General features: G+C 36.7%; 1 protein-coding gene across 2 annotated transcripts in view; it reads left to right on the top strand.

The window, feature by feature from the left end:
* The window catches only part of numbl (NUMB like endocytic adaptor protein), a 47886-nt gene that overhangs the window by 23230 nt on the left and 7276 nt on the right, over positions 1 to 17380 (top strand). For both annotated transcript variants that reach the window (XM_079885531.1, XM_079885532.1), the window contains exons 2-7: positions 6508 to 6658; positions 9360 to 9434; positions 11645 to 11719; positions 15257 to 15397; positions 16622 to 16826; positions 16910 to 17176. In XM_079885531.1, coding sequence (XP_079741657.1) covers positions 6508 to 6658; positions 9360 to 9434; positions 11645 to 11719; positions 15257 to 15397; positions 16622 to 16826; positions 16910 to 17176 — 914 coding nt within the window. The remainder of the gene's footprint in view (positions 1 to 6507; positions 6659 to 9359; positions 9435 to 11644; positions 11720 to 15256; positions 15398 to 16621; positions 16827 to 16909; positions 17177 to 17380) is intronic.

Raw genomic sequence — 17380 nt, 5'->3', positions numbered from 1 at the left:
ATTGCTACTCAATATATGATGCTTTTGACAGAGGGATTAGAGGAGGAAGACAAAGGAGTCACTTCTAGAGAATGTTAGCTGTTAAATAATGTAAGGGGATGAACTGAAGGTTTCAAGGAGGTCAGGGTTAGAGTTTGACTGTTAAGTATGGAGATGTAACTGAGGTATTCACATGCAAAGCCTCTGATAACAACCGTTCACATGCCCCTCCTTCCCTCACTCTTGGTAGAAGACTCAGATATATTGCCTCTTTTATCGCTTTTATCTCTTTTTTGTCTCTCATGTTTCAAGTTTAATCTACAAATGCTGTGAGAAGAAACTTGTGAATAATGCCTCTTTCTGTAGTCAAGGTCAGTAGGCCTGGGGAGTGTCTAGGGAGTGCGATAAAATGTTTCCATTTAAAAAATATTTACCGACATCAGGTGGCCGTATATGGGGTGTTGAGGAAGACCAAGGTGGATGAAGATGAACCGGAAAGTGTCCTACTTCAAAAGGAAGTAGGAGGCCTTATGATAATCTCTTCATTTGTTTATCTAATCAATTTTGGATGTCTTTGTTCAATGAAAAATGACACAAGTTTTAATTCAGCAATGCATGTTTCATTTGATTAAATTAGTTTTGACCTTGTAATTTTGTTGTTGTTGCATAACTCCATTTTCTGCTGGATTTCTCCAATCTTTTAAGCCCAAAGTATACCTCAGTTTGGATGTGAACACAGGCATTTGCTTAGAGTTGAAGGCATGTCCTTTCAAAGTTACTAGAAAGATTAATGTTTGTCCAGTAGTTTAGTGTTGTTCTGTCTCTTCAGTTTCCTTTTCGACTCGTATGCATAAAAACTAAAGTATACTTTGTACTTTATTCCGCATAAACCCCACCTCTGCAAACTTGCTCAATTTTTGAATGCAATGCCCACATCTCTAAATCTAACCAACAACCGATGCTCCACATCCTACATTTTTTTCTTTTCCGATAATCTGCTACACTTGGATGTGCTGAAGAATAACCTGGAGGAAAATCTGTCGCTACTTCTGTTTCATTGTTTTTCATTGTTTCAACTCTAAGTAAGGTTGATTTATATCCAAAGGAGAGTTAAATGTCTTTTCATAACCACTGCTAATAAGAAGCTACATATCCCTAAAATAAACAGCAGAGCAAGGGAAATATCCTTGCCAAATAATAATCATGCCTCTTAAGTTGAGTTTGATTTCGGCCTGTGGTGGATTGAGGGAAAATTTGGTTTGGGAAAAGCCTCAGAAGCCCTTGTTGGTTAGGCAGAGTGTCTGTCAATCGAGCGCATAAGACTTGTCTTGATGGCAGTCTCTGAATCAGCTGTCTCACTGCATTACAACCCACGGCTGTCTAACTCTTTAAAGCCACTTGCACACAGACATGCATTTTGTAGGAGGATTGTTTTACTAGGACATTGGTTTAGTTTGTGTGCTACGAACATTCATCAGCTTATGTCAGTGAATTCTGATCGAAAACTCCTACGTGATTGAATCGACAGCATGTACTGCAAACCTGAATGACCCACATATTCACACTGGCTTTGAGTGTGAAATGGTCACTGTGTCAGTGTCTTTCGGTATTGATGATATTAGCACAGGCCTGTTACTCTTGGGATAAACATTTTGTTCCCTTTTCCCCTGTCATCTGCAAACACGATTACTCACGTCTGGATCTGACGTGTGTGGGTGTGCGTGGGTGGGTGTCATGTTTATGTGTGTGTGAGTGTAACCTCAATCTGAGCAGGTGTGTTATGTGTATTCTTTAGACGAGCTGTGACAGATGGCCAGAGAAACAAGTCGCCTTTGCTCTCTGGGTCAGATAATATTTGCAAACGGGGTTTATAAGGTCTAAAACTGGGTCACTTGTGTGCAGCTCTGTATCTGTACTCCAGAAATATGTGTACAACTCATATTGGACTGTGGTCTCTTATTTGATGAAATATGACATAGCTTTCAAGGCTGCATTTACTTGACCAAAAATACAGTAAATATTGTGAAATATTACAAAATAACTTTTCTATGTTAATATATTTTAAAAATGTAATTTATTGCTGTGATCAAAGCTGAATTTTCAGTAGCATTACTCCAGTCTTCAGTGTCACATGATCCTTCAGAAATCATTCTAATATGATGATTTACTGCTCAAGAAACTTGCCTTATTATTATCAATGTTGAAAACAGTTGTGCTGCTAAATCTTTTTTGTGGAAAACGGGATATAATTTTTTTTAGGATTGTTTGATGAACAGAAAGTTCAAAAGAACAGCATTTATTTGAATTAAAAATTTGAAATGGACATTATAAATGCCACTTTTGATCAAATTAATCTGTTTTAGCTGAATAAAAAGTATTAATAAAAAAAAAAAAAATGACTGACCCCAAACCTTTGAACACATATCGAATTTAGAGATGCATGATATATCGGCAACATATCGGTTATCAGCCGATATTTGAAGGTTTTTTTATTGTATCGGTCAAAAATAGATATTTAATTGTGCATTATTTCCTCTTATTTTACATGTAAATTTTAAAACGCTAATTTAATAATAACTAGTTTATTTTTTAATAATTTAGTATTCAGTAATGTAATATTCAGTTTCATTTGTACAATATGTTGTGTCACCTAAATTCACATTTAGATTATACTTTTTTTTTCATTGTATTATTGTTAATTTATTTAGACAAATTAGTATAAAAGTTAACTACTTACAAGTTATCGGACATAATGAAAATAATTATAGATTTATTGTATTGGTCCAAATTTTTATATCGGGGCATCCATAATTGCTTTGCCCTGCTTGTCTCATGATAATGTAACTTATTATAATTCAGTCCAAACATGTATGACCTTTTTTGTTCCATTGAACACAAAATAAGATATTTTGAGGAATATCTGAGCTTCTGTTTTTCATATAATGAAAGCATATTGTGAACAGGGGCTTTCAAACTGCAAAAAGAAAAAAAGCCTCATGAAAATGACCTTTATGGAGCTTGACAGCCCCTGATCACCATTCATTTTCATTAAGCAGCAGTAATATTCTTCAAAATGTCTTTTTATATTTCACAGATGTTTGAAACAATAAAAGGCCAAGTAAATTATGAGGATAGAATAACACAATTACAGAATTTTCCATTTTAGTTGAACTATCCCGTTAATCCCTGCTGAAATAAATTGTGAGTGACTATTTTCCACCCGATCATCTCAATGCCAGTGAAGAGGCCTGAGCACAGCCTACCGTAAGAGACCGTAAGTGTCATGCTACAATTACTCCCTTTTTCAAAAACACCCAAAAAGCCTCCATTACACTGTCCACCCACGGTGTCTCTAAAATGAGCGCATGCAGCTGCTGCGGTCTGATTCCTTGCGCTGAGAGCATTGATTTTTTGCAATAATGAGACAAAAGCTATATCTGCTCCCCCGCCTCCACACTGTAGTGAGAGTCATACTGCAGCCTTTGCCTCATCAGTATCTCTACAGTCTTGAGATGCCGCAGGGGAGCTTAGGATGGTCTTTTGTAGATTTTGAGCCTCTTGCTATAGGAGCCCTTTTTGATTTGTTAGTTACACGTGATGCTACGGCCCGTATGCTCACTGAAGCGTCCTAAGTGAGGTTTTAGCCCCTTCACTGCGCTTTTTTTTTCTCTTTCATTTTCCCTCCCACACCGTTTCTTTCTTTAAACCCATTACCTTAAAGGAATAGCTCACCCAGAAATGAGAATCCATGCATTATTCTCATTCTCCTTCAAGTTTCAGAAAAGGGCACGAAAGCATAATAAATATAGTATTAAAGTTGTCCATTCAACTCATGCAGTGAATTCCAAGTCTTCTGAAGTCATACCTTTTAAAAATGTTCTTCTTGTTACTTTAAAAGTATTTCAGTGGGATTTTGCTTTGAGTATGTTATGATTTTTAAAATAAATCAGTTAATATGCTTCACAGAGAAGCCAAGATTATTCGTAATATAAATGTATAATCTTTATACATAGTAGCCAAGATATTTGTTTGGATCTGATGTGGTAGATGGTCGGTCCATCAGACACACACATGAAGAGAAGTGTTCAGCCAAATGTTTTGTGTATGAAGTCTTGAGTGTTGTTTTGGTTTAGTCTTGGTTCACTCTACCCATGTTGCTCCAGCTGGTTTTCATTTGGTGATGAAATCATTTCCATGGAATGGCTTGGATAGCTCTTATGGCTGTTGTGTGACTTTCACATGCATGTTTTGGAAATTTCCCTAGCGGGTCTCATAAGAAACTCTCAAGAACAAATTGTTTTCTTTGCTGTATGTGTTAACGAGTGTCAGGACACCAAAATATTAATAGGCGATACCAAGTCTAGTGGAATTTCGCGATGCCATTGCAGAAACTACTATGTTAGTAAACAGTTTTTATTTAAATGTTAAATTGAAATGAATTTTCATTTAAGCAAATTCATTGCTCAAGTTGTTTTAAGTAGTTATTATTCAAATGTAAACAGTCAATCATACACACTCCGACTAGAGATTCATGATATTAGTACCGCATTGGTCGCTATTGAACTTTTTAATTGTGCATTGTCATTTTCTGTATTATTACATTTAGATCAAATTGGTAATCAACAAAATGCTCACTTAAAGTTAAAGTTAAAAAAATGTTTCGTTTTTGACGGTGGTGCTGCATCAGTCAGGACGTTTGTGACTGGCTCCACAGTGTGAGCGACACACATTAAAACTGTGACCTCAATAAGATTCAATGAGTGTGTTTAGCACTTGTCTCCCTCCCCTTCTACATCTCAAGCTCCTTCTTTCTTCTCCTTATAAAGTCTCTTCTCTTTCTCTCATTGGCGTTTGGCCTGTTCTCTGTCTGCGAATGTCTTCTCCTCCCTCTCTGCTGTAGCTTTGGCAGCCTTTCAGCCATTAGATCAATCCCGAAAGTATAGCAGAATCTCGGAAGCTCCTCCATTTTTTTTTCTTCCTGCAAAAGCACTGATCTTGATCAAGAACCGCCAAACATCTAGACCCTCCTGTTGGGAATGTACTGGTGGTACTCTAATGTCCTGCTGCCTCATTAAAAATGCCATGCGGTTTATTCAGCTGCCCATTCCCGCTTCACTACCCGGACGAGCGGCAGGTGCCAGTCCTGCGTATCCTGTGTCTGACCCCTAACCGATCTGTAAAGCTCAGCAACAGGCGCGTGCCAGAGCTGAGTCAAGCCTCCAGAGACTTAGATGCCAGGGCTATTAAAAAAAAACACACTCATATACAATCATGTGTTCCTTTGAATATGTGGGTGTGTTACGTGACATTTAGGATTCGGGCCAGGCGTACATAGTGGTACTTCCGCCAATCCATGTCTGCCACCTGTTACCCGTAACATGTCATGGCTTTGGGAAATGTGAGCTTTTAGCCTCTGACGTGATGCTATAAAAGCAAAAGTGGTTGTGTGGCGTGTGGTTCACATTGAAGAACGCGGTACAACAGTTTGTGGAAAGTGAACAGCTTTTAAAGGAGAAGATATGCCGAACTGTGTGAAAAGATGGTAATAATGATTCATTTTATAGTATGAGATTTTAGTATGTAAAAGTTGAAATGTAAGAGGGATATGAAAGCAAAAATGTTTTAACCATTGATTCAGCCTAATGTCATTACAAACCCGTATGATTTATTTTGGCAAATATTTGGCAAAATTAATACCTGTATAACTATTAGATAATAACTATTTTATTAATTGAGGTGAAATAAAATAAAATATAAATTTCAGATGAAAAACTTAAAGTAAACAAACATTTTGACTTCGAAACTGAACTGAAATGAGTAAAAGCGCATAACAAAATTTTAAAAAAATGTTATTGAAAACTGAAAATCAAAACATAAAAAGCTAAAATATTAATAATAACTTTTTTTTTTTTCAAGTTTAACAGTCTCAGTCCCCATTTACCTTTCTGTAAAAAAATTCAAAATATCTTTATTGTTTCACTGAACTGTCCATCTAAGTGTTTGATGTTTTAGTATGCGTACTACTGTAAATTCTCCTCAATGGAATTTTTATGATGTGCATGCATAACTTGGACTAAACAGCTTCAAATATTTGCATCCTGGCTTTGTTGTGTTGTGCATCAGAATTTGAAATTACCAATGCAAATTAAGGGTAGAATGAATGACCTAATTATGTTACATAAATGGGCCTCTTGAGAGCAAAGTAATTGTTTTTTTAAGACAGAGTTGAATACATTCTCTGCAATTTCTGTTTAATCCAATATACTGTGGTTATTTTCATTCAGTGAACAATACCAAGAAATCTGAAATTAATGTTGGTGGCATTTTTTTTTTTTTTTTTTTTTGAGATCCAAATCAGAGTGATCACATCCTGCCTATCCAGCATGACTGGAAACATTGCCGTCTGTATGATATGTCAACATTCAGTTGTCACCAAGCCAGTGTGTGTCCTGACTTCACAGTTAGAAGCTCAGGTGAAGTAAGGGCTATTTTGTGCTCCTGCTAACGCGTCTTCTTTCTTGTCCTCAGCAACAGAGAGTTTGAGAGCGTGGAGATGAATAAGCTGCGTCAGAGCCTGCGCAGGAAGAAGCCCACCTACGTGCCGGAAGCCAGCCGGCCACACCAATGGCAAGCAGATGAAGAGGCTGTACGGAAGGGCAAATGCAACTTTCCTGTCCGGGTAAGTTGAGAAGTCAACTGGCTTTTTAAGTCTTTGTTACTTTACAATAAGGTTTCATTAGTTAACATGTGCTAATAATGAACTGCACTTATACAGCATTTATTAATCTTTGTTAATGTTAATTTCAACATTTACTAATGCATTATTAAAATCAAAAATTGCATTTGTTAAAGGGATAGTTCACTTTGAAATTAAATTTTGGTATGTTTTAGCTTACCTGAAGGGCATCCAAGATGTAGGTGTCTTTTTTTCCGCAGTAGTTTCAATTTTGATATTTTTAGGTCAAACCGTTCTTGTCTGTCAGTCGTATCATGCAGGTCTATGGTCACGGTCTCAAAGAGCATGCACAGAGTCCAAATGAAAACAATTCCCCATCGTCCAAATTAAACAATTCCCCATCGTAAGTACACATTGATGGCCTAAGACACGAAACGAGCGGTTTGTGTGAGAAAACGAACAGTATTTATATCGTTTTTATCTCTTATAACACAGCCACATCCAAGTGATCTGAGGGTGTGCACGCTTCCTGCTGTGTGACGTGTACGCAGACTGGTGCATAGATATATATACACTAGATGTCGCCTTGGCTACGGCAGTTCATTGGAACGAATGTCTTTAATGCGACATCTAGTGTATATATCTATGCACCAGTCTGCGTACACGTCACACAGCAGGAAGCGCCCGCGCCCTCAGATCACTTGGACGTGGTTGTATACAAGAGGTAAAAACGATATAAATACTGTACGTTTTCTCACACAAACCGCTCGTTTCGTGTCTTAGGCCATCAATGTGTACTTACGATGGGGAATTGTTTAATTTGGACGATGGGGAATTGTTTTCATTTGGACTCTGTGCATGCTCTTTGAGACCGTGACCATAGACTGTCAGACAAGAACGGTTTGACCTAAAAATATCAAAATTGAAACTACTGCGGAAAAAAAGACACCTACATCTTGGATGCCCTTCAGGTAAGCTAAAACATACCAAAATTTAATTTCAAAGTGAACTATCCCTTTAACATTAGTTAATGCACTGTGAAGTAACATGAGCAAACAAAAAACAGCTGTATTTTTATTAACTAACGTTAACAAATATTAACAAATACAGTTACACATGTATTGCTCATTGTTAGTTCATGGTTGTTAATACATTAAGTGTTGGTTCTGTCAAGCACTTCATATATAGAACCTTTTAGGGGGGGGTCCCATCATGGGATCATTTTATGGATTTAGTTTCATAATTATTAATCAGTAATAATCAGTATTAAATTTGATGAAGTGAGCACCTCTTAAACATACTTTATCTCTAGAAAAAGTTAAATAACCTGTCAAACTGGCATAAAATGTTCTTTAAAATGTAACTCTATGGTTCTATATTGAACCCCATTGAATCTTTTTTCTAAGAGTGCACAATAAGACTAGGAATGTTTATAAAGAAAGTAAATAGTGTCAGTTTCATTTGAATTCAATCTAACCCAGGCTCTGCCAACATAAATGTCTGTAGTGTAGTTTATGATGTTCCAGACTTGCTTATTTAAGCATTAACACTCATATAATGGCTTAGACTTCAAATTGAATAATTGTCGCGCTAAGGCACTGTTATTAAAAGCAATACTAGGGCAAGAGGGCAAAATAAAACAGGTATAATAGGAAAGTCCAGATATAGATTGACTTTTTAAATGTTTGAAAGTCAGCAACACCCTAACAGTGTTTGGCTGAGGGCCAAAGGCTAGAGCTTGAACAAAAAAAGACTTGAACTTAAAGGGCAACCAATCAAAGCCCCACACAATAACACCAAGTTCATGGCTTGAATAGGATGTTAAGAAGTAGAGTATATACCATTCATTCATGTAAAAGCCATTAAATGTATAATTATGTGGATATTTTAATGAAAATTCACAACCCTATTTCAGTGTGAAAATCTATTGTGAGATATAACAGATTTAACCTCTATATGAATTCTAGAATGTGGCTAGTATTGCTATTAAAGTAAAACAAAAAAGTAAAAAATAAGCTTTTCTCACTAAGTACTGATATATGTGATTAATGTAATTAATTAATCAGAATATTATGTAATTATTTTGATTAAAGGCATTTAACAATCCTATTTTGAAATACAAAGATGCTTTTTCAAGACTAAAGACTATCATTAAGTAAAGTGGAGGATATATTGCAGTGGATCTTGTATAATTAAATTCAGCCTAATTTTACTCTCCATCCTGAGGCATCAGGAATCTCTGTGAGACTGAGATGTAATCCTGTAATGGCCTCTGTCCTCATGGCCACCATAATCACATAACCCAGGCTAGATGACTATTAATTGTGCCCGTGTGAGGACATTTTGATTGGTTTAGGCTGGACAAAGTGTCTCGCTTCAGAGTTCCACAAATATATCCTCTGCAAATATATCCTTTCAACGGGTTCCTCATTGAAATCTACACTAGCCCTGTTTGTACAGGACTAGTTTTCCCTGAAGAGGTTGAGTAAATTTGTGTTCCTGTCTGTTTTTCTCACATAACCTCACCAAAAATGACAGAGCAGTGATTTTATTTTCACAATGCATGTCATGTCATTTAGAGAATTAATGGGGTTGTGGAAGAAAAATTTCATCATATTTTCTCTCTCTCTCTCTCTCTCTCTCTCTCTCTCTCTCTCTCCCTCCCTCCCTCCCTTCTCTCTATATTTTTTCTCTCTTTCCGCAGTACCTCGGTCTGGTGGAGGTAGAGGAGTCTAGAGGGATGCATGTGTGCGAAGATGCAGTGAAAAAACTGAAACTGGTGAGTATAGTAATGCTTTGCATTCTCACAGAATAAAACAATATACACTTGCTATAAAAAGCAAACTGGCAGCCAAAGAAGCTCAAATGTACAGTCAGCCAGTATAGGAAAAATGTGATATATTATATTATATTATATTATATTATAATATAATATAATATAATATAATATAATATAATATAATATAATATAATATAATATAATATAATATTATATTATATTATATTATATTATATTATTATTTTATTGAGGTAAGGTGAAAATATCAGGAAATTACAAATGTATTAAATTTATGGAAAATTTATTACATTTCTATTGTGAATATATCTATTAATAAAAATCAATGAAGAAGTCTGAAATTAACTGATCGAAAAGTGTACAAATTCTATATAAAGTGGCCAGTGTTTCCGTAGGTCAAATTGAATAATGCGTAACCAGCACAAAACAAACATTAGATATGTTGTTTATTATTATTATTATTATTATTATTATTATTCCCCACTTTTTGGAACAGTTTTTGCTAGATCATGTCTAGGCCATTTGCTCACCAAGTAAAAAGCTAATGTCAATTAATTTTGAAAAGTAATTGAAATTTCCACATTGTGTTCAAAATGCTTTTTATAGACTCTCAGTACATTAAACCCTCAGTCCTCACAGTAACAGAGTCACATTTATTTTAAAAATCAATCTTTATAGATCGGAGCTGCTCTGTCAATGGCTATTGTCTTCAGTATTGCTGCTCTGTCAGAAGCCGTATCCTGACACTGCAAATCTCTTTACTAGTCAGAACAGAACTGTAATACCGTTTATGTATTTATAATGTATTTTTATTTGTAAAACAATTTTTTAAAGTTTAATTTTAATTGTTTAAAGTTTGTATGACACTGACTGTGTGTGGTCCTTGTCTTGGGCCACTCCATCTGTTCATATACGCTCTGCTCTTTCATCCCCATGTTGGTAGTTCCAGCTGTGTCTGTCTACACAGTCACTTCATTTATTTTCTCTTCTTCCCAAAACCCCCAAAGCCTTTATCTCATTCTGCTCTGTGCCTGTGCTTGTTCCTTATTTTCCCAGTCTCTTCTCTCTACCTGCAGCCAGTGTCATTTCCTCAGTGTTCTGCTGGACAGTGACTTTTGGGCTGCTTGTAACAACATTTGGATTCCCTCAGTTCTTCTTGATTTAGCTGCATTCTTCACTTTTACTTATTCCTTCAGTTTTTCCAGATTAAATGCGTTTCACTGTGTCCTATCCTTCACTCTCGCAAACAGACATGTGCTCACAACAGATTCAATGAAAAATTTAAAGCCTGTTCCAAAACCTAGAGAGTTGCTCTTGCAGTCTACTGAACCTGTCCTAATTACGCACTAGATGTGTACTTTCAGTCTAATAGTTTGGCCTAAAGAATGTACCTCAGGGCCAAGGACCCCCCAAATAGGAAGATCGCATTGCGAGTAACTAATATACAAAGGCATACACACACACACACACACACACACACACACACACACACACACACACACACACACACACACACACACACACACACACACACACACACACACACGTAATACTGTTCAAAAGTTTGGGCTCTTTAATGCTTTTAAAATAAGTCTCTTCTGCTCTACAAGGTTGCATTTATTTGATTAAAAAATACAGTAAAAATAGTAATATTGTGAAATAGTATTACAGTTTAAAATATCTGTTTTCTATTTTCATATATTTTAAATTGTAATTTATTCCTTGGATCGTTCCAATATGCTGATTTGGTGCTGAATAATCATTTCTTATTATTATAAATTTTGAAAATGGTTGAGCTGCTAAATATTTTTACTTAATATTTTCATGATTCCTTGATAAGAATAGAAAGTTCAAAAGGAGAGCATTTATTTGACGTAGTAAAGACTTTTAATTTTTTTATTGCATAATAATATTGCCCTTACATAAATGTTCTTATTTGCCAAGTTTTATCTGGCCTTAATGGGGCTTGTTCCTGGAACTCACATGTATCACAGGTCAGCATGTTGTCAGGCAGCTCTCTAATGCACTGTAGGAAATATTGAGCTGACAAAAGCTAAAACTGTCATGGAAATATATCATGGACAAAAATTATTGTGCTAGAAAGCTTGATGCACGGCAAATCAAAACCTCTGCAGTAGTGCTAATATCCAGTTGTGTCAAAAGGCTGATGTTGTTTCAATATTTCTTTTCAGAGTGGGAAAAAAACTGTCAAGGCTGTGCTTTGGGTGTCTGCTGATGGCCTGAGAGTAGTGGACGATAAAACTAAGGTATGTGTGCATAGAAATTTTGTTGTGCATCCATTGAAAGCGATTAATCAAGGGTCAAAAAAGTCTTTCATCCCCGAAAAGCTCCCAAGCCATCAATTAGCCGAGTCTATCAGCGAGAGAGTAGGTCTGTAGGAAACACAAAACATGCAGTAAGAGGAACCTGGCAGGCCTCCAAAAGACCCGTCACATGACCATCCGGCTTCATGAGACATCACTTAGACTGTCTCAGACACAAGATGACTTTTGAGGCCAAGGGTTCCCGTGTCTCTCACGGTTGGGTTTTTCTTTTGAAAGTTGGAGGATTAATGTAACATCCTTCCCTCACACAAAACCCGGAAAGTTAACCAGAAAAGGTCAAAGGCCTCACATAATGAGTTTTCAGCTCACATAGTAGAAGGCGGAAGGCCACAAAGCTTTCTTTTTTGTTTCTCGTAAGGGCTCCAGACTCAAACGTCCATTCATTATGCCCTTCTAGTAATCCTCCCATATGCATATGAGTCAGCACTGCCACCTAATCCTTCCTGCCGCTGTCTCACGCCACCTGTGTGTCCTGTCCCTCTTCTCCTTTATCGTGCTAAACCTTACTTCAGGGCTGTGCGATTAATCGAATTTCTTCTTTCAAATTTGCCTTCCAACAATAGTGCAACATTATAATTGAGATAAAGCGCATTCCATTCCTTTACATCACTTTTGCCCCTCCTTAAAAGCCCAAACTTAATGTCCAAATCAGTCTAATCATTGTGACTGCCATAAAATGCACTGCAGGACATGCTTGATATTAAAGAGTTATTAAGAGCATATTAAAGGCCCGTTCACACCAAGAATGACCTGATGAATGATAAAAAGATTGACAGCCAATCAGAATACAGTGGCAGACGACATTACTGCAGCACATGCTTATAATAAACAGAACTTTATCGTGCATAGATGTGGATGCTAATATAGTTATCAATATGGTTATCTTCATTGTTGTCGTTCTTGGTGTGAACAGGCCTTAAGCTGCGAAAGAAAACTCAAACTCTTCCCCAGGTGAGTTTCAGTGTGTGCGCTTCGAGACGGAGCGAAACACGAACAAGCGAAGTATACCTTGGACTTCGGGTGTGTTACTAAAAGGTCAGATGTGTGTCAGTATATTGGATCCATGTGTTAGGTCTTAAAGTGACAGTAGCCTAATATACCTACTGCCGTCTGTCATTACTGTTAATAGAACTACAAAAGATAACGAGGAAGTCACTCACTGTTCATGACTGAATAACTTTTATAGCTTGAACAAGAATCTTTAAGAATCATCTTTTTTATTGTATTTGTCATTTTGTTTGTAATTAGTTTTTTATTGTATTTCTTCTGACTTGTCTTCAATGAATGTTTGAGGACTTTTTTTACTTACATTTGGTATCTACATTTTTTATATCATAGCAACCCTATTTCCAGAAAAATATACTTAATATATATCACTATTGTGAAAAAAAAATATATGCATAAGATCTTGGAGATATCTCCCACTCCTAATCATTTAAATAGCCGTGATTACAATATTGACCAAAACAATTATGATTAGCAGCCCTACTTGACATGTCAATTTTCATTATAGTAAAAGGGTTATTGATTACAAGACCAGACTTGTTTTTGTTAGTAAAGACCAGACAGTCTTATTCCTGACAACTGAGATGAGTCAGCATTCATGAATCCATAAAGTTCTTCCCGTCCACTGTAAACCCTCGTTATCCCCCCAGGACACTTTCATCCATGATGAAGCTTTTAGAAATCTGACCAGGGCCCCTTCGGTCAGTAATTGGCTAACAATGAATGGGCCCCTCACCTCAACCCAGTCCTCCTCTGCTTCACTGACCCCTCACCTACCACTTCTACACTGTTCAGCTCATGCATTATGTATTTAGTGTGGCTCCCTAACTAGGAAACACTAGCCACTGTTACAGTGGGAGGTCCAGGCTACACAAAAAGCTTTAGTCATGTTAGAACAATCAAAAGGACTAAAACGGTACAATGTGGTTGGGTCATGGACAAATAAGAATAAATAAGGAAGACCAATCTTTTGGATACAATAATTCAAATAATATTTTAAAACTGAAGTCACTTTATCACTATCTCAGTACAGTTATACCACTTTTTGCATTATGCCCCACAAAAAAAAAAAAAAAAAAAAAAAATTGAAAACTGGTCCTTCAAGGAATTGGACCCTCCCAAAAACTCTCCTCTGGATTTACAAACGCTTGGTAAACCTCAGATTTTATAGTTAGAGGTACACTATGTAACTTTTAGCTCTCTAGCAGTTTAAAAACAAAACTGCATGCATTTTGTGGAAGAACATTGTTTTGGTTGTGCTTTGGCTCTCTCCAGCACAGTGCTACAACAACCCATAATTAAATGACCCTTCACAATAGATAATGCTTTACAATGAACTCTGTTAGAGAGCTGCATATAGCAATTTATGTTGAATAAAATACCTCACTCGCCTGTTGAGTAATAAAAACGCCATCTTCTCGTCACTTTTACATTTCTTATCCCTCAGTTCTCGCCATCTCCGAAAAGCCATGCCAATGTTGATTCTTGTTTTGTTACGAGCTCTGTCACGTTCTCTTTTTGTCAGCAGACTATGTCAGGATCCATGTCAACCTTTCTTGCTCGTTGTGACAACTAACCTCTGCCACTCACACCATGCATGTCAAAGTAGCCGTAGTAACTTTTCTCTATTTACGGATATGATTAAACACGCACGGGCGATTGACATATGTACGATTGTGTACATTTTGAACAAAAAAAGTTGCATAGTGTACCGTTTTTTAGCCGTTTTAGTTGCTATGATACGGAATATCCGAGGAAGTAATGTGTTACTAGTATATGATTTTGCAGATAGTTTGATTTATCAACAATTACTGAGCATTAAAATGCAATAATACCAATACCAACAATACTTCTCCTCCATTGTTGTTTTGTCATTGTTCAAGTATGTGACATTTTGTTGGTGTGGTATTTGTCCCACCCCTCCTCCACTGTGATTGGACAGCTGGGTAAAAAGTGAAGTGACGAGCACTGTGTTTTACCCAAAGTTGAACTTTTTTCAACTTTCGGTGGCCAGAAAAATACGACACGCACCCTTCCAAAAATATTTTCCAAGCACTAGTAGTCCCTGGAGGTATTTCAGAGCTTGAGTTGAAGCCGCTTCCTTGAGCCCCTCATGGGGACAGCAAGCCAAATACGTTTAACCTCAATAGTTAAAGATCTATGGTGGCAAACAAACTCATGAACAATTATTATAGTGTTATCAATGCAGTCATCAGTTTGCCTAAAAAGAACACAAAATGTTTTACGCACTATTTACGCGTGGTTCTAACATTTTGAAAGAACTATCTCTTTCATGAAAAATGAATAAGTAAATAAGTATATAATTATAATATGTACAGTAATAATATGAAACCCAATACAATAATACATTTTTGAATAAATATTGATGAAATGGAACTAGGCACTTTCAAAATACTTCTGTCCCAATCTGTCCCTTTCTTATTTTCTCTGTAGGACCTCATTGTTGACCAGACCATTGAGAAAGTGTCTTTCTGCGCACCTGACCGTAATTACGATAAGGCATTCTCCTACATCTGCCGTGATGGAACGACTCGCCGCTGGATGTGCCACTGCTTCATGGCCTTGAAGGACTCGGTGAGGAGAACCCAGCGGGGATTAATTCTTCAGCCTCTGTTCCCTGCAAAGTGGGATTAAGATAGGGATTATGGCAGTGTTATCTCAAGCGGAATAACCGCTTAGAGACTGTTATCTGCACTTGGGGCACAGAGAAAAACACATTAAGGATTAGAATGGAATGGAGTTTTGATTAGGATCCCAATACTATTCTAGACAAAAACAAACTTTTGTGACCATATCACGTTTCTGTCCACCCCATAAAAAACAATAACAGAACTGGATATGTGAATACAGACTAACCTAGTTAGTTAGTATTTTAGATACAGTACTTCCAATCAGTACTTTCATTCCAAAGTTAAAAAGTTTAAACAACCTTTAAAACATGATACATAGTTACATACTCTTAAAGCATATCTTAATTTCTTGAATTTACCTCATTGGCTAATAGTTTTTTTCTTGTTTCAAGCATAAATCTACAAATATTGGAAAAAATAAGCTTAATTTAAGATATAGTGTCAGATATCTTATATACTGTCAGAAGTATTAAATATCTTTAAATATATATTTGTATTGTTTTTTAATTAAAAAAAAGTATTATTATTATATATAATATATTTTTATCTTAAATTGGTCTTAGCTTTTCAAAATATTTAATAATTAAAAAAAAACTTTTAAGTGTACAGTGTTGCTGTGATGGGTCACACTTTAGATTAGGGTCCAATTCTCACTATTAACCAACTATTAACTATGATTTTTGCCTCAATGAATTCCTAATTACTGCTTATTTATAGGTAGTTGTTAAGTTCAGGTATTGGGTAGGATTAAGGGATGTAGAATATCATGCAGAATAAGGCATTAATATGTGCTTTATAAGTAATAATAATCAGCCAATATCCTAGTAAAGGCACTTTTCCACTGCGTGGTATGACTCGGCTCGGCTCGCTTTACTATGCATGCTAATAAGCAACTAGTTAATAGTGACAATTGGACCCTAAACGAAAGTGTTACCTCGTGATGTAGCATCATCCACAACATTTTCATTATTATTATAAGACTTATGTGAAAAAAATGGCTTAATTTAAGATATACTGTCAGAAGTTTTAAATATCTTTAAAGTATGTATTTGTATTTTGTTTTATTAAACATTTTTAAGAATATATATAATATGTTTTTATCTTAAATTGATTTATTATTCATTACTTGAACAACAATACAAAAAAGCTAATGCTAATGCAACTTTAGGGTGAACGCTTGAGTCATGCAGTTGGATGCGCCTTTGCTGCTTGCCTTGAGCGGAAGCAACGCAGAGAGAAGGAGTGCGGGGTCACGGCTTCCTTCGATGCAAGCCGGACCTCGTTCGTGAGGGAAGGCTCCTTCCGCATCTCCTCTGCTGGACAGCAAAGTGACCGGGAGGACATCATGAAACAGCTGCAGGACAAAAAGAAAGGTCAGTCTCGTTTCCATTACTCTCAAACACCAAAGGCTTTCTTTGTACAAATGATGCTGATTAGTGAATCTCCCTCTCTGCAGAAGCATGTTATACTTCTGCAATGCCACCTGGAAATGCTTCTCCTCCAGAAGGAGCAGCTTCACCTGGGGAGAGGGCGGAGCCAGGCGGGCCTCACGCCATCCCGCGCCGACACGCTCCTATCGAGCAGCTGGTTCGGCAGGGCTCCTTCCGAGGCTTCCCTCAACTTAGCCAGAAGAACTCTCCTTTCAAACGGCAGCTCTCCCTACGCTTGAATGATCTCCCATCAACCCTTCAGCGCAAGACGGACTTCCAGACCAAGAACCCAGGTGAGTTCTTTTTGTGTACTCAAGCTGTGTAAGCGTAATGGAACCGTAATGTTGACCCAGTAATGTTTACCGCCTTAACTTTGTGCGCTCTGTATCATCAAGTGGACTTTGGCATTTAAAATGTATCTAATGCAGAGCCTGCATACAAATATGTATAAGGACCATCTCAGAAAACACTATTTCCATTGATTGTACCCATAAATT

This window comes from Squalius cephalus (genome assembly GCF_949319135.1).
Source record: "Squalius cephalus genome assembly, chromosome: 11".
Lineage (NCBI taxonomy): Eukaryota > Metazoa > Chordata > Actinopteri > Cypriniformes > Leuciscidae > Squalius > Squalius cephalus.
This window is presented reverse-complemented; position numbering and strand designations above follow the sequence as displayed.